Source organism: Aythya ferina (genome assembly GCF_964211825.1).
Source record: "Aythya ferina genome assembly, chromosome: 20".
NCBI lineage: Eukaryota > Metazoa > Chordata > Aves > Anseriformes > Anatidae > Aythya > Aythya ferina.
The window spans coordinates 4899426-4927313 of NC_140318.1; the positions used below are offsets into that span (position 1 = coordinate 4899426).

The window sequence follows — 27888 nt, forward strand, 5'->3', positions numbered from 1 at the left end:
GCACTGTATTCCAGAAAAGAAAAAACACTTAACTCTTACGAGAAATAATTCCACTTTTATTTGAAATGTTAATGATGAGAGGAAGACTTTCTTAAAAATAGTTTTTTTTCCCCCCACGCCCCATTTTACTGGTTTTATTTTTTGTTAAATCAATACTGTGGAAAGAATACAGCAATACCTAGAATAAACCGCTTGCCCTTTTTACCTGTGTAGATCTTCGAGAGCTCTATCCAAAGAAACTCAAGTGTCATCATCAATACGTGTTAACTAGATCTTGACTAAGATTCCACAGTCCTGTTGATTATTCATCACAAGGACTCACTGGGCCCAAACAAACCTCATAGGCTTTAATCTGCAGTTCGTGCTGCCGCCACAACAAGAAAAGGATTCCAGCTGATAGAGCAGCAGCAAGAGCAAAACTCAAGGCACATTTGTATAAATGAAAGCTCTTCTGTTCCTATAAAAACAGGCAATAAAATATACAAAATAAGTAGAATTATCTCCATTCAACCAATGTAAATCTGCCTTCAGTCTTCCCTGAGGCACTAGTGGAACATGAGGAAGACTCATTGTTACCACATTTTCAACATTCACTCTTCACTATTAAATAAATTAGACTTACTAGTGCAAAAGGGAAAAAAGAATTCTGGCTGTTTTCCTTTTTTTGTGTGGGGACTTTTTTCACTCGTTTTATCTTTATTTCTTATTCTTTGCTTTGCTTCAGTTCTTCATAAAAAAGAAGTTACGTCACTAAGAAATATGCATTTGCACAAGGAAACAAGAGGCTATATATTTGCCAAGTTAAATCTTAAAATATTTTTGTATGCTGTACAAATATACATCATTAAACATTTACAACCTTAACTTCCTAGCTGACAAAATCCACTGCCATTCCAAGCAATGCAGCTGCCCAACCTTCCTCTTCAACAGCTCAAAGCTATCAACTGACAGGTACAAAGTCCCCTTCACAATTAGGGACTGGATGTGAAAAAAGATGGATCTACTGACAGCAGTAGTATCACTGTAACAGAGCTGTACCAAATATTTTAAGATACGTTCTTTGCTAGATAGAAACTTGGGAATAGACTTTCAGTAATGAGCCATTATTGAAGGTACTAGAAGTCAGTGAAAGGTCTTTCTTCGCTTGGCAATGTTCGAGTGTATGTTCTCTGGTGGCAGCTCTGATGTTCTCCTCATTAAAGCACGAGGGTCTTTGTTCCCCTTACTGCTATTACATTGACCTCCTTCACTGATGGCTTTTGAATTGTCTTTTGGTAAAGGAGCTCTCCTGTCACCCTCTTGCTGAGCTGCATAAGGCAACCCGGAAGGCATGTCACATTGTCCCATTGTTTGCTGGGGCTTCTTAGAAGTTTCTATTCTGGAAATCCGATCCCTGGAAGCTGAGGTCACATCCAGACACTGCTGTGACGTTGATCCCGGATGGCTCTGGGCTAACCGACTGCTGTCTTTTGGGACCTGTTCCTTCCCTTTTGCTTCAGTCCTACTGGCCAGACTTGCCAGCCTTGGGTCCCGTGGTTTCTCTTGATCGGCAGTGAGCGCTGCAGCCCCCATCGGTGAGGAGACGCTGGCTCGCCGGGAGTCTGCAGCCTGAGCCCCCTGCGGCTGTTGAGGCCCTCTGCTTCCTTGCAGCACTGCATGGCCAGGACCAGCAGTGAGTTCCCGTGGGCTGCTGACCTCACTCGGGTTTGCAACCTCACCCCTCATACTGCTGGAAGAACAAGCCTGTGCTGGAGGAGCCTTCTTTGCAGCTACTTTGGTGGGTGGCTGTCCAGCAACCCTCTTCTGTGCTGTTGGTTTAAGCTTCAGAATCTTAACAGCATCTTTCTTGTAGGTTTGGTCTGACGTCTTGATAATAGCACCTCTTCTCTGAGCATCCTGAATCAACTCATTCCAGTCTTTGTTTTCCTTTAACATAAAGGAGAGAAAAAGACAACCCCACCCACACCAAAAGAAAATAATTATCAGAAGGAAATCAACACATATGGACAGAGATGTCAGAAGATGCACAACTCCTTTAATCAAGGTACCCAACAAATGTAATGGAAGTCACTTATGTCCCTTCTGGAATGGAAGGATCTAAAGTTTCTTGCCCAAAACAGCAATAGGTACTCTGGCTGCTGTAACACAAGGAAAGTACTTTCAGCAATCAGTGAACTAATGTTTATGTGACAGTTTCTGTATTTATGCAGGCCAAGAGTTCCCTCAGAGCATGAAACATGGTTTTAATGCCCTCTAGTGGTGTAGCTAACACCCCTTGACTCAGAAAAAGAATAAAAATCAAGTACGGTAAGACATTAAGTCTATTCAAGAGCACTCCTTGCACGTTTCATTTGGCTTTTATAGTCCCCCAAATATGTAGTTCTTTTTCAGAAACGTCTGTTTCAAAAAGTACAACTGAAGACACCTCAAAAACTGACTTGACCTAAATGGGTAGATCACAGAAGATTATTTAATTAACATTGTGCCTACCATGAGTGTTTTCAGTCTTCCAAGGATGAAGAGGCTGAATCTAGCTCGGGTAATTGTGACATTGAGACGCTGAAGACTTGCCAGAAACCTAAAAGACAAAACAAAATCAAGCTCCTAAAATAATTCTTGAAAGAGATTTGTAAGTTATAAGAAAGAGACAATATTCAGCTTAAGTGAAATGACTGTAACAGAAGCAGTTACAGAGAAAACAGTTCATAGCCAACTTCCAGATCCCATTGCAGCATCCCTGCTTCACATGAAGGGCTTTGCATGAATTGCATTTTCATTCTTTAACCACTCGGATTCCTTGCAGGGAATTTCAGTTCTTTCCAACTCTTCGTATCAATGTTTCCTTTCTCAGTGCAAATCCACTCAGTGCCAACTGCTGCTTCCTTAAATGTTCCTCAAAGTACAAAAGACATCAACCTCATTTCACCTATTAAGATTTAAAGTTTCTTTTTGACTTGAACTGAAATAGATTAATAATATTTGGCATGATTAACGGCAAATTTTTTACTGAAATACCGAACACTGGACTTGAATATTTTATTTCAAAGGTGACCTGCACTGGAAAAACATGAAGGAAGACTTGCTTTGTCATGCTCCAAGATCTGAAAAGTACATTGCTTGCAGAAGAAAATTTTCATATTGTGAGTATCAGAGTACCTAGCCTGTTTCTGTGGGATCACCAACCAAGGTACTGAAACCTAAACAGCTAAATGTTTCACGTATTCTTAAACATTGATTCCTGTTATAGCTTATTTACCTAAAATCCCAACAAACCTTCAGAGGGAAAAAAAAACACCAACAGTTTCACAAACATTTCTTCTCTAATGAAAAGGCTCTCAAAATACACAGCTTATTCTATCCTAACAAAGTTTACAATTGAAACTCAAGTTTTTGTACAGCTTGATTTAAATAGGTACAACATCAATACCTGACACTGTGGTCAAGGCACTAAGACCTGCCACTCAGGAAGTTCACAACCCCTACAATAAAGACTGCAAAAGTCCCAGAACCATCCCAGAGGATTTAGCCAGGGCATGAAAAAGGACAGAGGCAGGAAGAGGAGCAGATGAGTGAGTCCAGCAGTATGTATGATATAGTTCTATAGGTCTTCTGGTGGAGAAATGGTCTTAAAAGAACACTTAATATTCTTATAAGCTTTTAAAACTGAAAGATGACAAGATGATTGTCACAGGAAAGAAAAAAAAGAAAAAACTGTCATTTATTGAGTTTTCTACTCTCTTGCAAGTTACCTTCAGAGTAAATTTAAAGCTGGACTAGCAACCTTGGAGACCAAAATACTTTGCTCAGCTATGAGACGATCAGTAATGGTGATGCAAACTTTCCCATCGCACCTTTCCAATGACACCTGACCTTGTAACAGAGCTGTCCAAGTCATCAGCACGTACTGCTTCTAAGGCATTGTATTGCCAAAACTTTATTACATAAACCTTCAGGGCAGTAAGTTGTAAATTTTTCTTCTGAAAGAACAGATAGAGGTTAAGTCCCAGGCCAGCCAAAAGCATTGGCAGATTTTAGCTGCCTTCAGTTTCCAAACTCAATCAACTAGATTAAGACATCTCCAAAAAGCATCATTGCTTACTATACAGTTTGGGTCCTTTTCCTTCGCAAAGCAGCGTGGGTCAGCACAATTACAAGCCCTTTATCTAGCAATTAGGAAATTACTACCAGGAAAGCTTAAGTGGCTTAGCAAAACCTGGTGTGGAAATAAACAAATTCTTTATGTGAACAGCTGTTGCATAGATTAACTTAAAAGCTAATGAACTATAGGGAGGTACATTTCTATTGCCTTTTTTAAACTAAAACAATCAGTGAGTTACAGAAATTATTATTAAAACAAAATAATAACTGCTGTAGCATTTTGGGGGATAAACAGCTTACTTGGTATCTAGATCCTTCTACTTCAGATTGGAAAATCCTATGTAAATGATCAAATCTGCAAGCTTGAATCGAGACTTTCTACAAATCTCAACTCAAGTCCATTAATCTGTGAATTAAAGATGTAGCTGCTCTGATCACATTCCTAACAGCCTATGTAACTAGTCAGCAGTACTTTTACAGACAGAATGCTACGTTATCAGTAAAGTAACAGTCACAAAAAAAAGGATTTAATTTTAAGAGAGCAGCATTCTGACAGTTACAATATAGAGCAAAAGATACAAAAAAAAACTGCAGCAGTACTACACATAGAAGTTTCCAAGACCAATCCTGCCATAAAAAAACAGTCACAGGCTAAGACAGACAGGCAAATTCATCAGCACATAATGCAAAACAATGCTTAGCATTTTCCATGTCCCTTTTGTTTGGAGATCCCAATGCAGTAACATCAATTCACGCATTACAATAGCTTTTAATCTGCTGGCTGGAGCGACTTGTTCCCTAATAACTTTTCTACTAATCATATTTAAAAACAATGGCAATATAGATGTAGACTGTCATTAGGTATGGGAGTTGCAAAGCACTGAAGAAAGACATACCCAATTGATCCTCTAGTGCTGTTTGCCCGGACACACGTCACTATGATGCAGTCTTTCTCTCGTCCCTGGAACGCATCCACTGTATCTACTTCTCCTGGGCTGTTGAAGAAAAAAATATCGAACAGTTAAATTGTTAGTTGGATTTTTAAGCAACACGCTGACGCAAATGCCATAAACTACTCTGAATGATCAACTGTCAAAATTATCCAGACCAAAGTTTCTGATTCTAAACTTAAAAAAAGATTTAGTGTATGAACATAAAAGAAAGTTTGTTTTTCTGAGGCCAGGATCATTGCTGAAAAGCTCTTTGGTTCCACATAGGTTGGAACTTTATATTTTCTTTCAAGTCTGCTTTACGCAAAAAAGCAACATGATGAAAGCACAAACACAACCAATGACTAAGAAATGGTATGAAAAGGCCATGTCAATTTTAAGAGGAAATGCTTGGAACATCCCCGTCTGAAGGCCTAACCAAGTTCTGATTTTGGCAGAGAGAAGTTTGAGAGTTTTTGCCATGGTATTAAGAGGGTGAGGAAAGGACTAACAGGCAAGAGCTAAGACTCATTTGAAACCTCGTGGTTTCTTTACCTGTTATTCTTAAACACTCTGTCCAGTTCTTCTTGAATTTTCTTCTTCTGTGCGCTGTAAGGGGTAATTATTCCAATGCGACGAAGACCCAGATCCTTCCGTTTTTCTTTAATTGTTTTAATTAATTCTATCACCAGCTTCACTTCCTGGGGATTGCTAAAAGACCTAGACAAGAAAGAATGGAAACATTAAAGAATTATGTTTGACAGCTTTTGAATTCGGCTCTTCAGCCCAACTGGAAGGCAAATTGTGAGTCAAAAACACGATTGTGAACTTTAGGAACCCCCTTCATATACATACTCAAAAGACCTTTCCAACAGGCCCTGACAAGGGACTAACAATGAGAAATGCTAGCAGCAAAAGGCTACATTTCATGTTCCCTTAAAATTATACAGCTTTGCTTGCCTTACAGAATATACAAAGGGGAGGACTGAGCCTGCCATCTTCTGGCCTTACCAAGGCACGCAGCTGTGAAAAACAAATGACTGATAAAATAATCAGAAAGTCAAACTGTTACTAGAGTTAGCAGAGACTGTCTACTAGATGCAAGTGAATCCCAAGAGTCAAAGCAGGATTAAAACTAGTTTCATATTAAAAAATTAACACCTACTTTTAGTAAAAGAAAAAAAAAAAAAAAAAAAAAATTATATATATATATATATACACACACACACATAAATTAAATAAAATTAAGTTGAAAATGCAGTTCTGGCTACTTGATGCATATTGGGAACAAGAGAGGAAAGAAGACAACGCTTCTGCAGGCAACTGTTTCTCAGCAAGTCTACAATTTGGCAGAGTGGATTACAAGACTTACTCATTGTCTCGCTCCTCGCGACCATCTCCTACATCAAAAACAAGGTAGGGCTGGAACGGCCAGTCTGAAGAACATCTGTTCTCTTCTGTTGCTCTGTAAACAACAATCTTAATACTAAGTAACCACAAAAATACTAAAAACTGATACATCATTTATTTCTCATCAGCATTCTAAATTACCAGCAACCTTCAGCTTTCAGTGCTCTTAATTTTCACTGTTACCTGAACATATTGAGACCTAAAAATGAACTCTGTGTAGTAAGGAATATGCTCTATTTTAAGTGATTTAGTTAACTTAAGTATCTATCATTGAGACAAAATGCAGGTCATCTTCCATTAAGCAACTTCCCCCACAACTCCAAGAGTTTTTAGACTAAAAAAAAAAAATCCCGATTTGAAACTCTTCTCTGAAGTCCCCCCTGCTCAGAAATCAGAACAGAGCTACTCACTTGTCAGTCTTTAGAGCCTTGCCATAAACATAATTGGATGGGAAAAGGCAGATGTCAGGGTGCATCCTGTACTGCACAGTCAGCTGCACAACTGGCAGACTTCGTAAAACATTCTTCTGCACTTGCTCTTCCAGGTGTCTGTGCAGGCGTGCCATCAAGGACTGATCATAGCCATAATCTTGAGCTTTCTGCCAGAGGGAAAACATACGTGATTTCTGTGGAATTAGGTCCCAAATTAACAATAGGAATTTGCTTTTTGGACTTGAAACCATTCAATATTTTCTTTTGAAGTTCTAAATCGCTGATTAAATTACAACTATTTGCACTTTTTTTTTTTTTTTTTGTCTTACTTACTCACTAGATAGCACCAGCATAAATCTGAATTTTGTCAGTGTAGTCCTCAGTAAGACAACTTTCCTTTCTGAGTCACAACATACTAAAATTTTAAGCACAACAACAGTGAAAAGGAAGATCTTCCAGGTGGGATCTCTCTAAACAAGCACTCAGCATTCAGAAAATTTGCGCTTCTAGAAAAGGCAGACTGCTTTAACTCTTTTCTTTACCAGATGTTCAAAACACCTCCTTACTGTTGGATACAAGAAAGTGTTCCTGTGTTTTCATCCTTAGAAGGCATCTGTAGGGTGAGGAAGTCCCCACACAAACAGGTAGTCTTCATCCTCCACTGCTTAAGGAACGTGATGCTGGCTGAAGCTCACATAATGATATAACAGAGCCTGCAGCAACAAAATCCACCACAAAGCACTAAGCTGCACTGAAGTTTGTGTTGTCATAGCTGTTCTTACTGGTGTATGAAATTAGTTTGAAGCTATGCCAGGTAAGTTACAGAAGCTGCACCCACACTTATACATTAGCTTTACTCAAACATCTGAAGACAGCATTGATATGGTCTCCACATACCAGACTACACAAGAATTGCTTGGCAGGGTAAAATGCTGTAATCTGATACGTACTGGGACGTGCCACTGAAGTTGTCTTTTACCCTTTTACACATTTTTCATACTGTTCTTGTACTATACCCAATAGATAGCAAGAAAAAATAGTCTGAACACTTACTACTGATTTTACAGTAGGAGGGAGCTGTCTGGGATCTCCAACAAGGACGAGTTTACTACAGCGATGAATCAGTGGAATCAGCGTTTCAACCTCACAGGACTGCCCTGCCTTTTGTACACGTAAACAGGACAAGAAAGTAGAAGTTGTAACCAAAAGAGTGGAGGCAAGTATGATAAGTTTCCTGTAATACAGTCAGAATTAACTCTGGCATGCTTTTTAAAGTTTTGTAAAAAAAAGAGAAAAATAAATAGAAGGATTTTTCCCTAATGAAAACTCCAAACAGATTTTTCTTTTATTATTAAATAGGCAGAGCTTTCCAAACATAAAAATATAACCCAACTACGTAGAAATCTCTATAGCAAGAACCACACTTCAGCCACAATTTTTAAAGTAAAAGATGTCTGCCATTAAAGCACCAAAGAAGTCAGCAAAAGAAGCAATTATAGTTACTTTTTCTTCTCATTGCTCTACATGGCAGGACAGGCTGGTTACCAGTTAAAATGTGGGAATGAAGCAGTTGACCCACAACATATTATAACAGCAGCCAGTCTCAAGTAACCTAAGCAAAGAACAAGGCAGACTTTAAACATGGAACAAGCTGTAAGTCTAAAGAACTTTACTGACCTCATCCACGATGACACAGCTGAAAGGATCAAGTCCTTGCCGCCAAAACGCATGCTCCATGAGATTTCCTCCACTTGTGCTCAGCGTGCAGCAGATTATGTCGGACTCCAAGATGATATCTGCCTGTACTTTCTGAGAGTGTCCCCGAACCTTCAAGTACAACAGGACACCATGTCTCCTCTTTTCTTTTAGTGTTTTTGAATCAACTTACAGCAATCTCTAACTGCCTGGACAATTCTAACTGCCAAACAAATCATTTGTATATATCAACCCAGTGGAACTCATCTCCGTGACTACAAACAAAAGTCACAAAAGTCAGCTTGACTGTGTACTCTCACTTCAAAATCACAGATTAGTGCTGTTGGGGTGGCAAACTAAGAAGAATTCCTTTACCTCTACCTTCTAGAGGCAACATCTGTGAGCAAAGTTTAGTTTGCCATCCCAATCATTGCTCTGAGCCTCCACAACCCTGACGGTCAGCATACTGCCAACCTTTGAACAGCTTTTTCAGTTTTTGCTACTCAGCCTTAATGTCTGTTTTCTATCAGCACTGATTTCCACTTTCAAACCTATCTCTTTCCACACCCAAAAGTCTTCTTCAGCCACCACTTTTCTTAGAAAGGCTTAAACATCTCAGCTCCAGTAGAACCATAATGGACTTGAAAGCAGTGACGAAGATAGATCCAAGTACATGAGGATAGCGGGTACATTTTTATCATCTCCTTCGTGCAACATGCTGTGTTTCCTTTAAATTTACCCTTATCTGTTAAGAGTGATTTAACACATCCACATTTTTTCCCCTCCCCAAAACAGAGCCAGAGCGCACCTGTATCTCATACCAGACTAAACATAACTTACTCAGTTTATCTTCTTTATCTCTTTACTTACTACTTGATTTACAAAACGCTCCCAGCTACATCAAATCCAACTCTACGCCACACTACAATTAAAGGATACGGAGTATACAAATACATTAGCTGAGGTTTAATCAAGAGCTGCCCTGAAAATAAATTCCTACCTCCTTTAGTTGAGAAGCAAGCTGTTGTCTCTCCTTTGAAAGTCTGCCAATTTCTTCATCTATCATTTGATTCTGTGTAGGCAAAAAAAAAAAAAAAAAAGAAAAACCACATAAATATCAGGAATAATTAACACACATTTGCCATATAACTTTTTTCCTCCCATACTCAATACTACATTCTCACATTTCTGTGCAAACAGAAAAATGGTTTACCATTAAAAAAAAATCTACAATTTCAACATAAATGCCTATTTTTAAAGCAACTAAATTGAAAATTTCAAGTGCAAAACATATTCCAAAGTCTCAGATATTAGGTTGCCTTATTACTTACTTCCATGTGAACAAAAACAAAGCTTTGAAGTAAACAATGATTTTAAATCATTAAGCCTTATAAATATGGTTACACTGAAATCAAGCGGTGATAAAACCGTAAGATGACTACTCAGCCCTAGAGCCATAGGTTCCATGACTGAGCAGCTGAGAATACTAGGATAAACAGACAAAATTTGTGACATATAAGTTCCTCATTCCATTTCAGAGATGGCTTAAAGGAAGAGTTCTTTACTCTTTGGATACAATTTTAAATACAAAAACACAAACAGGATTAAAAATACCATCATCTTATATATTACCTCTCTCTTTTCACATCTGTGCATGGCACGCTGACGAGACAGCTCGTCCAGCTTTTGATCCAGAGCTGCTTTTTTCTTCTGAATATCCTGGTCACGGTCACCTGGCTTTCGTTCTATAAAAGATGAAGGAAAACACGTAGAGGAAATAAAACAACTGTTACAGTAACTGCGTTAAGTCATTAAGAATGAATGGACAAACTCATTTTCTGTTGCAGTTTCCCTATTATAACCTTATTTTGGGCAGTAAAATGTAGACAATACACTTTTCTTGATTCCAACTGTAGTTCTAAAAGGCTGCATAACTGGATTGTTTAAATGTGATGGCTTTAACTTTAAAAAAAACATACAAGACTTAGCGTTGCTTAACTTCTATGCTTTTGCTTAAATTTTAGGCCGTATGTAAGCTGACACTTTTCCAATAAGACTGAGAAAAATAATGCTTATGAAGCACTGTGGCATGACGTGCCACACTGCAGAAAAAAAAAATCTTTTACCCGGTCTACCTTCTTAAAGAGCACATGGTCCCAAGTACACCAGGTGCATAACATTATCCAGAAAACTGAAGGAAAGTCTGATTTGTATATTACTTACTCATTCTGTGCTCAACTTGCTTATCCAGGCTAAAACCCCGGACTTCACTGTTGATCGATTTTTCGGCACCCAGTCGCACTAATTTGATATCACCACAGTTTCCTGTTTACAAAATCAGAGTCAAAAAAGTGCTTAGATTTCTCTAAGTACCTTTTCACTTTGGTTTGAGAAGAAAAAATAAAATGTAATCATATCATGGATACCACATAAGGCTTTTCCTTTTCTGCTTTTCAGGGGACTGCAACAATTTGTACTGATTTAAATGCAGGAACAGAAAAATTCAGTAATTCCATACTGAGAAAAAGAGATGTTGCCTATGCTTTAGTTGTGCTTAACAGTTACTAATGTTATCTTGAATCAACAAAACTACCTCTTAATTCTCAGGCTTCTTTATCTGAAATGTACAGAATTCCTAAGCTAGAAAATATTAGAAAAGTACCATTTAGTAATGCCGTTGGTATGGAATTAACTTCTGGTTAGAAAGAAAGTTCCCACCACCACCATCACAGACTAGATGCCTTGCTCAGAACTCATCTGCTTTGTATTAGCCACAAACTAGAAGGAGAAAAAAGTGAAAGGTTCTGGCACATCAAAATTTTCAGATTGTTTAGGGTGATCAGTGAAGTCCAATTTTATTCAATACAATAGTAGTACTGTGTTCAAATCCTTAAGGGGTACTTAAACATGGTGACTTCATATTAACACTAAGAGGAAAGGGTCAATGTCTATATAAAGACACAGTACAATTCATTCATTTTTAAACATATACCTATTTGAAAAACAAATTAAAATCAACAACAGTATGTGTGCCAGTCATGTTCTGCAAGAGAAAACAGCTGCCTAGAGCAACACAGAAGTATTATACCTTATCAATTGTTCCAGTTTCTCCTTCTGGTTTTGTCTGTCTAACAGAGAAACAGATATTTTTTTTAAATGAACCATACCCAAGGGCTCTTGTCTGTTTTGGCATTTTTCCTTAAATGCAACGATGATCTTTTTCATGAGTTCATCAACTGCAGCATTGGATGGTGCACAAACTAGAAAACGGTTTGGCTTGATCTTGGAACTTGTTTTTTGAGTTGTTTTCTCATTCCTAGTGTTCTGTAGATTAATTAACAATAAACCAGAATAGTCTCTTTAGATTGTATTCACTCCTATTTTAAAAGCCAGACTCTACACTCATCTTAATCAGCATGCAGGGAATAGGTACTATTGTAACTGAATGGCTCTTAAAGCATACCTGTTGTTATTCAGTGTAAGGCAAGTCAAACACATAAATACTATATGCACAAATTCCTTTCAACAATTATCTACTTGATGAATCCATTGAATGCTAATGTGACAACAACTAAATTGGACAGGTCAAATAACACTCTTAAAAACACCTTAGTATTTTGATATAATAATGAGTAAATGTTTACTACCAATTTACATGTTCAGCAAGTATGTTTTCTTCTAATTTTACCTTCTAAGTTCCATAAAACAAGCATTTTCCAAAATGTCCAAAAGGTGTTATTTCCACCATTACAGCTTATTCAGTGCTGGTTTTCATTCAGCTTAATGAATTACACCACTAGCAATTACCAGTGTTACACTTCCATTCAGCTATCACTGACTTGTGTTGGGAAACCAGACACCAGCACGACGACTGCATCATATTCACCTACCCCTCTCAAGACACGAGACAGAAGTCCAACTATGGTTTTTGATTTCCCGGTTCCAGGTGGTCCATGAATGAGGCAGATCTTGGGAAGCCCTGGATGTTGTTTTACCATGGCATACGCTGTCTCAATGGCTCTCTTTTGATCTTCATTGTATTCATTCATATAAAATGCCTGAAGGAACAGACAAGAAAGAAAAATAATGAATTACTTAATCATGACTAAACCCTCCACACTCATTTTATCTATCTTCAGAATGTTCCCCACCCCCTAGCTAAGACTCAAAAACGCAACGGACAAAGCTTTTGATTCCACATTTCCTCTAGATGTATATCCGATTCTGACTCAAAAGCGGCAATGAAGATTTTGTCTCCTCTACAAGACTTTAATTTGCATTACCTTCCCCATACGAAGCCTTATTTCCTGAACAGACACCACTACCTCTAGCAAGGGAGGGGAAAAAAAAAGAGAAAGCTGCTTACAGTGCAACAGAAACACCAGAATAAGTTCAGCCTCCTTCTCTATCCAACCAATCAACCAACTCTGAAAACCAGACTGACTCAGCGCTTTTTTAAACTGGACTATTTGTACTTGGTTGTCTCCAAAAATAGCATGCAAAACCAGTTTTGCCGAACTCTCAGAAGCCAAGTGCCCACTTGCCATTTTTAACTACCGCTTCTCCTAGGTCCAGAACTAGAACTTACAGAACTTTCTGGAGCTACAGGCAAGTCTCTTGGACAGAAATCGTTGACTTCTGGCTCTATGATGGGTTTAGCCAAGGGACTCCTGCTCAATAGTAGTAGAGCTTTGAACATCCGTTGTGCAGTCACTAGGGAGCCAACCACTATGCACTTCACTTGTGTATTTATGAAGAACGACAAATTGCCTCGAGTTTGCACAGAAAGATGACAGACAGTATGCTGCTCCTTTTGTCCTATTAAAAGTGGGGAAAAATGACAACACGTTAATTCAACAAATATTCAGAATGTTAACTGGAAGATATTCAAACAGGTTATACAGAGAACCAGGTGCTGCTTTCTATTAGATAGAAACAACTAATTCTTGGGGGGAAAATACTACTCTCTAAAACGGCTCTGATCATATCAGTCATTCCATTAAGCCAGACCATCGCTGTTTTCATCAGGCAGCACTGATCATAATACTTAGGAAACTTGGTAGTTCATAATGCCAGTTAGAGAAGATTGTGAAGGTTTTACACAATTACGTCACAGCAATTCATGGCACTTTGTATCGTACAGTACTGCATTCCTGAAGATGCATGCACAGCACTTACTCATTAGTTTCTGCTGTAAAACAAAGAATGAACATGTGCATTGAAGTCCACACAAAATGCATGAAGACCTGGTCTGCAGCCTCAGTTGCCTTTTTTTTTTCTTTTTAAAAAGCTTCTAGTACAAAATAGGCATGCTGCAGTGAAAAACAAAACAAAACAAAACAAAACAAAAACACACAAAAAAAAAACAAAAAACAATCCATTTCCCCCAAGTATGTGCTATACAAGCCTCTTCAGCCAGATGTAACAAAAAAAAGAATTGTACCATGAAACACTAGCCTGTTTACTTACTAGTTAAACAGCCAGATGCACGGGAAAATCGCGACACAAGACCAACGTGATTCACTAGATGGTCCTCCATCTCGCCGTCTTCCCCAAAGGCGTCTTTGGTCTTTCGGACCACCAAAAAGATTACGTCATCCTCCTTTGGATGAAGCTGCTTTGCCAAATCACTTTCTCGAAAATGAGCTACCCAAAACACATTTAAAAGTTAGAACAGTGCCTGTTTTCCTTTTACAACTACTCCTTGACTAGTAAAAAGCTACAATTAACATGATATTATGTAATAATTATGTAATTATTATGTAATACCTACACCTGATAACTTCTAAAAGCTATAGGAAAATCCTTATTAACTTCATCCTGCACTCTTAAAGCTTGAACTGTGTAAAGACAGAGCAAGTCAAGGACTATTTTATTTACTAAAAGAAGTTACATGGTGAGGTGGGTATAAAACCAGGAGATAGTATCACCCAGATTCCTACTACAATGCTGCTCCAATTCTATGACTCAAGACACCACTTTCAGAGCTGAAGAACTGTGGCAGCAAACAAAATGTATCAGGTTAGCCAGGTAATGCACCTTAAATTCATCCAGTGAATCTATACGTCTATTTTAAAAAGAAAAATTAAATAGCAGGGCAAAAAAGCTGTCACCCAATCCTCCTAAAATTCTTCCAAATTCACATAAGAAAATTGCAAAAGGCACTCATGCTTATGTCATGTACTTATTTCTACCTATGTGTTCTGGCTCATTAATAGGCACTGTCTACTTGAAAACAAAAACAAGGTCTTAATTAAAATAATAATTAAAAAATAAAGAAAAAGTAACACACTCACCTATAAAATCCGCTGTATTCATGTCCGCAGAGAAGTTCTGTAAGTGGAAGTAGTAACTCCTCTCCCTTGTCTTCTGGTTTTCTACCCACTCTTGTGCCAGCTGCATATTAGAAAGTAAGAGGCCATAAAATATTTAGAAAGGTTTAGCAATTCAGAAGCATAGCTTATCATGACTCCAAGTAAAAATACTAGGAAGAAATAAATTAAAGCTAACATACTGTCAAAGACATAGAAAAGTCTTACTGTTTCTTTTTAGCATATGCACACACATTACATATGAACACATACACAGCAAGAAAAATGATTTTATTTTTCCTGTCATTTTGAATATACCTTTCTTACAAATCCCTTCAAAACAAACATGGGTTTTCCCTGCCTTGCATTTTCACCTTAAATACCAGCATCATCCTGATACTGACTTCATTTTTTAACATATTTCTACTGGAAAAGTAATACGATGACTGAGCTTAAGAGCATACAGCTTTTAATTGAAGAAACGGTGCTTTCTATTAAACTATAAAATTAAATTGTTTCGAAAAACAGTATTACTTAGATTAATCTACCCTCCCACTTAAGTTCTCAACATGAATCCAAACATTAAATTCTTACTCTTTTACAGAAGCTGTAATTGAAAAACCTGTTTCTAAAACAAAAATTGCTGTTTCAAGCTTTAAATGCTATGAAGAGGAACAACTTTCTTTTCTCCTCCTTTCACACGTTACTATGGATGAGTACAAAAAAAGCCCTTATTATTTGCCCTAAATCATTGCTCTATTCAGATCCGTATCTGAACCGACCAGGTGACATCATTTTCAGAACATAAAGAAATGTTTTACATTCTCTGTTTATCTCTTTCCAAATTTTACTAGGTTTAATAAAAAGAAATTAAGAACTAGATAACTACTTACTGTTTCAAAGGCATTTAGCATCATCAAGGGGAAAAATGTATTAAAGTAGTCATTGTATCCCTGAAATCTGACAGGAACAGAGGCCACTATGGATTGCACGAGATTACTTGGAGGTCCAAACTGGTTGGAGTTCACAAACATTTCGTAGGTCCACTTCAAGACTTCCGTAACAAAAATACTGTGATCACGCTGCTGAGCGCCAAGAAAGGAAGCACGTTCTTCTCGGACAGACCTTCTAGGTATGTTTGAAGCATTGTTGATAAGCACATTTCGTGACTGGAGAACGTTTCTAGAAACACAGGGTTGAGGAGTATTACTAGAACTTGGAGTTTTGTACGTTTGATTTCCTGTTGGTGGAGCCTTTCCATTTGGTGGTCTTACCACAGGTTTTGCTGTGTTCACTTTGTTTTTTGGTGTTGGTGGCTGTTTTTTAACATCTTCAAGATCCTTACTGAAGGCCGCATTCCGCGAAGAACTTACTGAACTGAAAATTTTGGTAGTGGAAGGCTTTCTTGTTTTAGAAGGTGGCAGGGCAGAAGGCTTGGCAAACAAGTGATCTGATTCCGAATTGGTGGATGAATGTTTACTACAGTACTCTCCTGTTTTTTCCACTTTTTCCATACAGTCTTTGTATTTACATTTCACAATAGTCAAGGGTTCATTTTGATGAAGCTGTTCAGCAGTTTCTACTTCCATTTCCTCTGTATTTTTACTAGCAATAGAAGTATCTTTGAAATCTTCCTCCTGGGAACACAACTCCATATCCACAGGATCTAACTGAGTTAAAAATAAATCATCCTCCTCCTCCTCACTGTTTTCACTTGGTTTACATCCATTTTCATTTGATGTTACCATCTCCAACTCAGGCTGGACAATGCAACCTCTTTCTGAAGAGCTATCTTTATCTCCAACAGCTGCAGCAGAACACAGACTTGAAGCCACAGGTACCAGAGGAACCATCACATTGCTATCCTTTGTTTTTCTGTTTGAGTCTGAAGAACCAGGCATTTTAGAGCCATGCGTGGTTTGCACAGCCTCCTTCTTCCCAGAGACACTTTTGATTTGTTCTTTCTCACTGACAGAGGCACAACAGGTCTGCTCCATTTTTTTCTCTCTTTGCTTGTCAACAGCTCCTTCGATAGATGCCCCATCAAAAAAATTAGCCTTTTGCTTCACAGACTTTGTATCCATTGAGCTAACTTTTTTGCTTTTACTCTCAGAACTTCTGGCAAAATTTTTCACTCTAACATTTTTGTTGGGCCTCGTCTGCCTTAAAAACTGAAGATCTTGGCAGGCCAGCATTTTTTTGTTATTCTTTATAGACAAACTCTGAGGTGCAATTAGTTTAGCCTTCTGTTTCATTGTAATTCCAACTTTCCCCGCAGCTTTACCATAGCTACGCAATTGAGCTAGACTCTCTAAGGAGCGCTGGGATAACTCAAACGCTTTGCGTGGTGCCTTTTTCAGCCCAAGTTTTTCTACAGTTGATGTTGGTGCAGGACACTGACGAACTTTCTTCGGAGGAACCACAGCTGGTGACGTCCTGCCAGGCTGAGCACTTTTTGATGCAATTTGAAGCAGTTTTTTAGTTTGTGCTGCTTTAAGAAACGTTGTTTTAGGACTTCTTTGAATGGTTCTTGCCACCTTAGATTTTGCTGTATTCTTACGTGGGCTCAGAGTATTTTTCTTAAGTGCCAATTTCGAAGCTAAAGTGATGTTAGAAGTAGATGCTCTGGGTTCAGTCGATTCTGCATTCAGACCAAAGCCTTTATCAACAGTGCTTTTGTCTATAGAATTCTCCAGTTGATCTTTTGCATCTTCTTTACTAGAAGATTCTTGCAATGTTGAATTAGCTACTTCTTCTGTATTATCAGCTTCTTTCTGACAAGAAATATTTATCTGCTTTTCTGTTGAGTCTGCTTTTTCCATATCATCATCACTTACGTAATCTGTATCATAACCCCATTCATTTGTGTGATCCTTCGGTGAGCTATCTGAATGATTATTATTAACCGATGTTGAAGCACTGTCCTGTTTATACTCTTGAGTTTCTTCCATGCTATACGCTTGAGTATCCTGCCAAACTGAAAAGACATCAGCTTCTGTTTCAAACTCGAAGTACTGAGAGTCACAGTCTTCAAGTGGCAAGGGAGAGCTTGGCATCTTTGATTCTAACGTAGTATCTTTAACATCACACTGCACTTCTGATAAAGGCTGTTTTTCAGGACACACATTTTCATTCTTTGTTTCCTCTTGGGCAGTGACACCTTTTTCTTCATCAGAAGAGTCTGAAATTATAATGACTTCATTGTCAAGGCACTCTGCATAGCAGGGAGACTTGTTACTCTGGGCATTGTTGGAAGATCTTACAGCACCTTTCACTTTCCTTTTAATTTCACATACATTGTGATGTATTGAGCTTTCCTGACTTGAATCTAAGGGAAAATTGATACTTCTTGCATATGCAGCTAAAGATAATTTACTAAGATCTGTATCAAGCTGTGAGTCTGTTAAAGTATCCTCAGAAACCATCCTCGCAAAATCCTTCTCTTTCTTCCCCGCTGAATCGCCGTCTCTCTTGAAATATTTTGAAAATACTAACTTATCACTTGATTCACTCTTTATCGCTAGTGGACTGATTAGAGCAGCGTTGGATACATCCCCCTTATTTTCAGAGCTAGATGGAACATGACCACTTGCTGAATTTTTACCTATACAGCACGTCTTTGAAATTTGACCATTGCGGTCATAGTTAACTAAGTCACCTAAGTTAGCCTGTCCCTGGTCTGAAGTTTGCATGGTAGGGTCTTTCTTAAACACAGATGTCAAAAATGAACTTGATTTTTCTTGAGTGGATACTTTTTGCAGTAATTTGTCCCTAATACCTGAAAGCAAAGCACTGACACTTTTATTTTCTTGCAAGCCAGGCTCATTTTTAGAGGAGCTGAGGCAGTCTAATGGCATCTCTTTTGGTTCCTGTTTAACGGGAACCATTCTGTATTGAAAAGCACTTTTCTCCTGCATACTTCCAAAACTCCTTGAATTATCTGCTGATTTTCCATCTCCATACATGGTATTCACTCCCTGATGTTTAAAACAGTCTTTTCCTGTGCAACATACATGTTGGTCTGCTTCTGCTGCACTTGTTGCTGAACTGCAGCTTTTCAAATCATGTGATGGCTCTGGTGGCGCTTGTCCTGAAGGCCATTCAATTTTCTCTACCTTTATTTTCAAACTCTTGAGTTTATGTGCATCTACTTTAAACTTTGATGAGGAACCAGGAGACACATTTTTCTCCTTTACATCTGAACTGTAAACACATTCCGGAGAACCAAAACTAGTTTGAGCAGACAGATGCATTGGTGTTACAGGTTCTGCTTCACATTTGTTTTCCAATTCTCCACGTCTTCTGAAATCCGAACACTGGGCATTTGGATTAAAACACTGAATATCCATACCACAGTTCCCTGACACAAGATCATTGTTCCTATTTTCCTTAACTTTCCCATACATTTCTGTTGTGAAAGAGTTCTGTTTGCATTCCTGAGGCGCCACGTCACTAGGTTCCTTTTTAATATTCACCGAGAGGCAGTTCACAGATGTCCAAGATCTTGAATTTTTAGGTGCATCTTTACATTCCTCTTCCCATGCACTAGTTCTTCTAGAGAAAGAGTTCTCTTGACAATCTGCATCCCCACCTTCCTTTGCCGTGAAGGCAAATGGTGAACAAAGGCCATCTCTGCCGTGTACACCCATCTTATATCCATCACCGGGTACAGACTTCTCTTGCTTCACAGAAACAGTAGGCAAAGTTGTAGAGTTTATGTTGTTTTCCACAGGTACAGAGGCATTTAATGCTCTGCCCTTCATGCTTCTTATAACCTGCTTTAAACACATTTGCAATTCCTGAGTTTCTTGGATGTTCAGCTGCCAACCTAAAGATAAATTTCCTCGCAGAAGGAGATTGAGTTTGTCTAGGTATTTCTTGCAGAGAGCATGCTGACCGATTTGATAGCCTTCTCTAAGAAGGCTGCGTATCAACTGGACGCAAGCGTGCTGCACAGAGTTAGAAGCCTGTAAAGATGGACTTCTCGTGTGGTTTCCAGATGTTTTTTCAGAGCACCGCGTGAATGCTATTGCTGGAAGCTTAGCACATCTCACCACTGCTTCCACCCATTCTTGTGAGCTAATCCACAGCAAATGCAGGCACTTCTTATTTCTGTGCAGTTCAATAATTGACACCAGGATCAAGAGAAAAAATTCAGAGACTTTGTCGCACTGCCGGATTCTTTCATTGAGAATATCTTTGATTTCCGAGCAGAGGTAGTGAATGACCTCTACTATATATGCTACACCCAAGTCCTTGAGATCCATAAGCGACTGCACAAATGGAATGAACCACAGAAATGTGCTGTGATGAACACGCATATCTCTGCCAATATCAGACTGAAGCACGCTAGCCAGTGTTTGCATATCTTCATACATATTAGGGCAGTAGTCCGGACAAATGGCAGTTTTCCACCCAGTATCCTGAAAAAAAAAATTACCGTGCATCATTATTCATATCTGCACAGTTTGATCTGCCTTTTTGTTTCCTAACCACGTTACTTTCTCTCAAACATGTTAACTGATAGCAGATCTCATATCATAAATCAAAATTAAATGAAAGACAAGAAAATAAGATGGAACACACACAGATAACAGAAATCAGTTCTTACAGAGTAACCTATGAAGTAAGTGCAGTGTTGGATTTACTTTAAAAATAATTTAAAACCCTCCACAAAATCACACAATAATGATTTAATATTCTTGATTTGCAACATTATGAACATTACCAGTAGAAAGCGAACATTCTCCCTTCTATGTATTATAGATTAAATTGTCAGTGTCATTCAGTGATCAGAGTTAAAAGGAAGGCAATCAGATTTTTAATACCTTTTGAGGCTTTTCTGTGTTATAATTATATACGATCTGACTGCAAGTAACCATTTCATCATCATAGTCTGGCTCCGGTTCAGTTTTTGTCCTAAGAAGAAATACCAAAAAAAAAATAACTATATAATTTCACTGAAAATTCTGGAATTCTCATAATTCTGTCAAGAGTCTCATACATGGCCTCATACATGGCAGTCTTCTTTAAACTCAAGTGCAAGTTGGTTATAACATTAAGCACTAAACAGTTAGCAGCCCTCCTGTTTCAGGAAAAAATCCTGAAAAGTATACCAGGCATCAAGCAGTCGAAAGGAAGTAAGCGTACTTGTTGAAGTAATCTCAAGAGTTTTATTGGCCCTACCTCAACTTTTCACAGCTTTTAGTTGGCATGACCTGATTTTCCTCCTTGCCACTTCCCTCCCCCCAGCATAAATTAAGGCAGCACCGACAAGGAAACCAAGACCAAGCTGTTATGCTACCCAATATTAAAATCATAAATCAAAATCATAAAATCTGTCCTAGTATCTTAATAAAACTGACCTCTTAAAGCTATTGCGTATATTTTTTATTTCGTTGTTGTAGCTCACACTGTTGATAATGGTTTGAAAGGCTTGGACAGGATCAATAAGCTGACCCCATACTTTAGATCCGAGCTGATCCAAAATAACCATGAAACAATGCAGCGCTGGCCAGAAGGGGTCAGTAGAATCATCTGAAACATACAAATATTGGTAGGAATTGAAATACAAGAGGCCTGCCCATTCTTGGACTAAGCTCAAGGTGAAATTAGCGGTTTTTCATTGGTTAGGTGTGTTTTTTACTAAACACTAATATCTATATAAGTATGGAAGTTACAACTATGCTTTTTAACCCAGAGAAAGAAAAAGGAGGAGGAAAAAAAATCACTTATCCATACAGACACTGGTGCTTACGTCATATTTAATCAACAGGAACCTGGATAGTTTATTAGGATTTCCCTACTCTATAAAACAGATTGTAAAACGGATTGTTCCACACTATTTTTTTGCAGTGTTATTCTAAGAAGCGAGTACTACTTACATGCTGTGACAGTTTACGTTTCAAATTTAAAATAGAACCAATTCACTGTCCTTAATCTGTGTTATTCCTTCTTCATATAAGGTGAGATGATATCATACCCTCAGACATACTAAGCTTTTAAAGACCTACTTATTTTCTCTGAGAGGCAACGCCACTCTTGAGTTCATGTGCTGTTCTAAAGCTATGCTATGGCACACAGCCTACAAGGACAGCACAAGGGCTACCAGTCTGAATTCTGAAGTCTACATTCCCATCTGTAAAATTGGTTCCCTCAAACTCAGATGCCTATTCAACCTGGGCTTGCAGAAAAGCTCTGGAAGACTCATCCTCATCTGCCAACAAACAACTCTCAGAACTTTCCTGACACGTCAGGTACGTGGTAAATGTCTTGCAGTTCTTGTCACTATTAACATTTGCTAAGCAACTTGTAGGATCATCCTCCTTTTGTTACCATCACTAATTATTTCTTAATTTAAAAGGCCTATGTTGCAAAAAAGATTATAAAAAATGCAAAAACAATCACAGCTTGAAATCAAGATATACATACAAAAATAAAATCTCCAAGTTTCTGAATAAGCTGTTAAAAACAACAAGTTTTCAGTTTTTCCATAATAAATTGCAAACATTTGGGGAGGGGGACACAACAAAATGGAAGGATGAACAAGATGGACAGAAAAGTCAGTTCTTTAAGCCAGTTCAAACAAGTCAAAAGAAGGTGTTTCTCTACTTTAGGGCTCAAAATTTAAACTTCGCACCACAGTGAAATGTTTGCTCCCACACAACCTGTATATTACACGAAAATGACGTGGTAGAAATGATTGATTTGTCCTCTCAAATTACTACCATCCTCTCTCCAACAAGGAGTTTGTTTTGAATGTAGCTTTACAGTATTTTTAAGGATTGTCCAAATATTCCAAAATATTAACCATCTCCCAGAAGAGAAATAAGCCTCATGGCTGAGATTTTTATCACATCAGCACTACACTACTAAAAATGTCCTCAATTAAATGATAAAGATGAAAAATAGACCAGGAACTGCCTTAATCTCAGCAGCCAGAATTAGTTACCATCTGCTTCTTTCTCCATGGTGTGAAGTATTGACTGCATGAAATCATTCTGTTTGTCTGGGCCCAGCAACAAGGAGTCCATAGCTTGTTCTTCCAGCACTGTGAGCAACATACAAATCCCTGAAAAACAAACAAACAACCTATTTCTGAGAATTTGTCCAACTTTCATCAAATCAAAGCACCGCTACTTTCCAAACATCATTACCAGCGTAACACTTGATCGAAGAGATCAGCAGCAGTGTGAAACTAAGTATCATCTCACTACTGAAGTTGTGCAATGTTCGGTTTTGCCATTTGACACTCCCCAAAATAAACAGCATCTACTTGAAATAGTAGAGCTCTGAAGTGCTTACCAGATAAGAGCGATTACAGGTATGAGTTCATTTCTGATCAGAAATACTCACCTAGCCAATAGTTCTTGTAGTTGGTAGTATCATATAAATGAGCAGGCAGAAGGATGAGTTTGCCCTTTTCAATCATTGAAGAGCTGTAAATATCTGGACTTTCAAAAAGCCCCAACTCAATGACTTTAAACAAGCAAGCCAACACTTCCTGTAAGTCATAGTAGTCATCCCTGTCAACCTTCCCTAAGTTCCTTGCTGTTAGAATGGCCCATCGACGAATCTAAGAATTAAAACAAAAAATATAAATCAAGAACAAATTAAGATCACAATGCTGCACAATTAACAGTCACTGCTACTACAAACAGGACACCGTATTTTTTAAACCAATATTTATTATCTGCATAACCATATACTACAACAACAGTCAAGTTGTGCAGTCAGAAGAGGATGCTTGCCACTTCTTGCCTAGGTGGAATCATTCTTTGAGCTGAGAAGCTCTAAGAAAATACTTGCTGAAACTGAAGTACAAGATTACTAAATCTTTTACCATTTCTAAGCGCAACCTGAAATTCTCTACTTCACACTGGTGTCCAGGATAATCTTATAAGCAGTACAAGAGTCTTCACTATTTCAGGAAGAGTAACTGCACTCCTACTGAAATCTCATTTTTGTTTATATTCTTTAAAAAAAAGGCAGATCGAGCACTTAACATTCTGAATGCAAACACTTTCTCATCTTTTTGTTAAAAATAAGAATTTGTTCTGATGTTATTTAACATTATTAAACATTAACTATATTAATTATAGTATATTTATAATTATATTATAAATAATTTAATATTATTTAACATTAACTTTTAGTGGAACAGAAAATGTAACTTACCACTTCATTCGGGTGTACCAAGAAGAGATAAATTCCTGGATATTTTTCAAAGACCTGAAAGGAGTCATGACTATGTTCCATTCTACAGAGCACTTCTACACAAAGCTCACCTAAAAGGAGAAACACAGTTACAGTAAGAACTCATTTATAAGCTCACACAACAAAAAAGAAATTCAACTACTCGATTAAAAAAAAAAAAAAAAAAAAAAAAAAAAAAAAAGGTACTTTGATTTAGCCAATATTTGTTATTTTTTATCTCCTACAATACAAACAGCACCATGCCTTTCAACTATATGCTACAAGATACATACTGACTTTCTCATGCAGCAGCAGATACGGGTATTTCAGTATTTCTAGAAGGGGCACTCGCAGGTTATTCTCAAAATCTGGACCTATGTAACCAGACAGCTGTGTCTCTCCATTCTCATCCACTATAAATAACTCATCATCTTCTCCAGCTTCTTCTTCCATGGATTTTCCTATGTGGGCTATGAGACGGGAGGTTTCCAATTCCCACAAAACCTATTCAGAAGGAATAAAAAAAGTATAAAATTTTCTTTTTTAAGGAAAGCAATTAAGTACATTTATTATTATATGCAGAAACCCTGACTCAATTTTCAAAATGTACAATTTCATTTTGAAAAGTTTCTTTCCAAGCATGCTGTGAAAAAGTTTTGACACAGAATTCAGGTTGCATAAATCACAACATTCTCGCGTCAGAAATAAGATTATAAAGTGATTAAAAAAAAAGAGAGTGGCAGTCAAACTTCAAGCTTTTTTGTATCTCTTAAACAGCTTCAATAAATATTTCAGGCCATAGATTACACAAAAAAGTTTTGTTCCATTGGCCAACATGAAGCAGCTCACAGTACAGAAAACAGTCATACTCCAAAACAGGGAAACGATGATTTTAAAATATTGTCTTCTTGTGTATTTTGCAATGTATCAGTGGAAAGGTGTAACCAACACAAGCAGACTGACTGACTTGCTGAATATTTGTACAGGATTCTTCTCGCACAGTATTAGCCATCTAAAGCAAGTGCTCCAATTGGAAATCAAGTTATTTCCTACAATCAATACAAACAAAAAGGCACCATCAGTGGTCCAGTTGCCCCATTTATTTCCAGTCTTTACTCAGGTGGGATTGCCCTTCAGAGATATGCATGATTGTGGACTTCAGAGAAATATAGCTTAATCTGAAGAGCAGTTGTTTAGACACCTGCACTATGATTACTTAGCTATGAGCATTCATTTTACAGACATGCATATACACACACCATACATATGAAAATAAGCTTTCCAAAATATGTAACTTAATGCTAATGAACAGCTTATAATAAAATAAGAATTTTGGAACATTTTTGATTGTTTTTAAATTCAAGTCTCACATGCTTGCATGATCACAGCTCTGAAATTCATTGTCGTAACCATGAATGAGAAATGAAAACAAAACCAGAAAAGGAACAAATCTGAAACTGAACAGAAACTGAAAGCAGGAAGAAAGAGAACACCTCACAAGTAGAGCAGTTTGTTTGGCAGCTGGTCTCTTCTTTCAGACCTCAAATCACCACACCATGAAGATCAAACTGTAATGTCTAGTCAGAAACTCGCCAATACTCTTTTAGTTATTGCTAATTTGAATATATGCAAAACAAGCAGGTCTTTTTTTGTACTGGGTTACAAGAGAAGTACGGTTAAAATGCAAGATACCGTATTCCCCCAAACTAGTAAGACAACCCCTGCACAAACCTTCTCCGTACACTAATGCCAGGCCACAGAAGCCCCTCCTGAAATTCTCCTTCACTTCCAAGTTCCCCTTGCTCAGTCAAGTGCAGGAGTGAAAACGCTTAATTACCTCATGCAAGCTTGGCAATTTCTCCCTTGCTTTGTGGTATTCAACCACACACTCCAAGCAGTAACAGAGGTCATCGTTGGATCCTTCAAGATCTTCCGGGGACAGCCGTCCAGAAGCATAGCTCCTCAGGTACTCAGTGGCGTCAGGACCACTCGGCGTACACCATCGACATGTGCTCATTCTTTAGATGAAAAGAAAAAGATCGACAGAAGACTTAAGACCGAGCAGCCAAGCATTTCCTTTCAGTCACAACAGAACCTCATTTCCAAACGTAATGAGTGATGGAGTGATTCATGCAACTCATTAGCTATGCACCTGCTTATGCTCTCAACTGCTTTTATATCACACAAGAAAATGCAATTAAACAAAGAAATAGAGACTAAAGCATTACACAGAAGTTGCCATCCTGCCGCATGGCAAACATTATCAATGCAGCACTGTGAAGAAGTTGCATTACATAACTTTCAAACTACTGAACAGCAATGCATGAAAATTTGCTTTACGTACCAGAAAGCCCTTGCTCAAGCTTGTGCACTTTCAAGAAGCACAACGCTAAATTTCAATCTGTCGCTTTGCTGATACATATGAAACCTAGGTCTAATAAGTACCACATTTAATTGGCTTTTTTCTTAGTCTCCTGCTAAAAATTATAGGTCAACAAATCCCTATTGTCAAAAAGGAAAGGATATTTATGGAGGACTTTCCTATCTTTATTATTATGGTGAGAAAGCATCATAAAGTCCTCACAACCTGCATTCTTCAAAAACAAAGTTTCTTCACCAAGAAGCACTACGGAAATCCCAGGTCACACCAGTCTAAAAAACTCAATGGAATACTGTAAAAGTCTGACCGCTTGGAGTGACTGTAAAAACTGAACAGTGGCAACTCACTGGCATTTCACACAACAAGGAATGCAAAAGAGGAATCAAGATAAAGCTGAAAGACGTGTGTCCTCGTGTGGAACACACCCAAAGGAAAATAAAACAGCACAAAAAAGCCATGTGGTTGTTTACCTTTGGAAAATGATGGGACTTGCTGTGCAGGTGTTCTCTGGTCACATGATGGAAAAAAAACCACGCTGCCCTGCAGCTAGTGACGGGGGTTGACGCCTTCGGCCATCCGTGCCCCGGGTAACCGTAACAACTCTACTTCGGAGACCTCGAAGGGAACGGTAACCATCAGAAATCGGCTCAGCTCGTTGTGGTATAGATTTAATAGCTTTATCCTCGCGTTAAACCAACCTTTTGAGGCGCTGAGCGCCCTCCACGCCTCAGCCGCTCCCCCCCCCCTCCCCGCTTTGTCCCAGCGGACCCGGGAAACAACAACCGCTGGGACACGGCCCGGAGGGGCAGCGGCGGCACCCGCGGGGCCAGGCGGAACCCCCGCCTCACGGACACGCCGTAACGGCCGCCCGCCGCAGCACCCTCCCGGCGCGGCCCTGACAGGAACCGGGGGCGGCCTCCCCCCGGCACGGCGCCGCCCGAAGCCCCTCACAGGCCTCAAGGGGGGTCCCCAGCGAGCGGTGCCTGAAGCCACGCCGGGCCCGGCTGCGGCTCCCCGGGAGCCGAGCGAGGCTCAGAGCCCGGCCCGCGGGGCCACCGAGGCCGGGCCGTGCCGCAGCTCCCCGCCCTCACCTCACCTCCGCTCCCCTCAGCCGCCGCCGCCCCCCGCCATCTGCCGCCCGCCGCCGCCACCCCCCGGCACTTCCGGGCCGCGGCCGGAAGTGGGCGCTGGGAAACCAGGGCGCGCGGAGTAGGAGCGGGCTTCCCGCGATGCCCCGCCCCCTTTTCCCATAGGCCACGCCCCCTTCTCCCTCAGCCCCCAGCACCAGGGAGGGCCAGGGAAGGAGCTGCAGGGCCCCCAGCAGCTGCTCAGGGGCTATAGGATTTTCTCTTCAGCCTCCCCACGCCGCTTCTTTAGGTCTTGGCAGGTGGTTGGGTGAAGGCACGGCTCGCTTTGGTCTTCACCTGCGGCTGTGGTGA

At 39.1% G+C, this 27888-nt stretch overlaps 1 protein-coding gene across 1 annotated transcript; it reads right to left on the bottom strand.

Moving 5' to 3' along the window:
* Positions 1-35: 35 nt before the first annotated feature.
* On the bottom strand, positions 36-27620 carry SETX (senataxin). Its single transcript, XM_084494302.1, has 26 exons — positions 27546-27620; positions 26920-27064; positions 25907-26087; positions 24363-24573; positions 24052-24161; positions 23230-23449; positions 22826-22945; positions 21240-21411; positions 20703-20793; positions 15768-20297; positions 14860-14959; positions 14033-14209; positions 13152-13381; positions 12454-12621; positions 11731-11887; positions 10787-10888; positions 10196-10308; positions 9564-9635; positions 8546-8695; positions 7922-8029; positions 6848-7035; positions 6400-6492; positions 5583-5747; positions 4995-5093; positions 2491-2578; positions 36-1926 (listed from the first exon to the last, which is right to left on the bottom strand). Exons 3-26 carry the CDS (start codon positions 26084-26086, stop codon positions 1123-1125), a joined length of 8448 nt encoding a protein of 2815 aa, XP_084350428.1. The 5' UTR covers position 26087; positions 26920-27064; positions 27546-27620; the 3' UTR covers positions 36-1122.
* Between the last annotated feature and the right edge of the window lie 268 nt (positions 27621-27888).

What these genes read in the sequence shown, in the direction of transcription:
- SETX (XM_084494302.1), bottom strand. Translation starts at nt 26,086, where the DNA reads ATGAGCACATGTCGATGGTGTACGCCGAGTGGTCCTGACGCCACTGAG. An exon ending in CTGTAGCTCCAGAAAGTTCT is followed by an intron (nt 12,622 to 13,151) that starts GTAAGTTCTAGT and finishes CTGTTCCTTCAG; the next exon opens with GCATTTTATATGAATGAATA. An exon ending in CGCGAGGAGCGAGACAATGA is followed by an intron (nt 5,748 to 6,399) that starts GTAAGTCTTGTA and finishes TTTCTTGTCTAG; the next exon opens with GTCTTTTAGCAATCCCCAGG.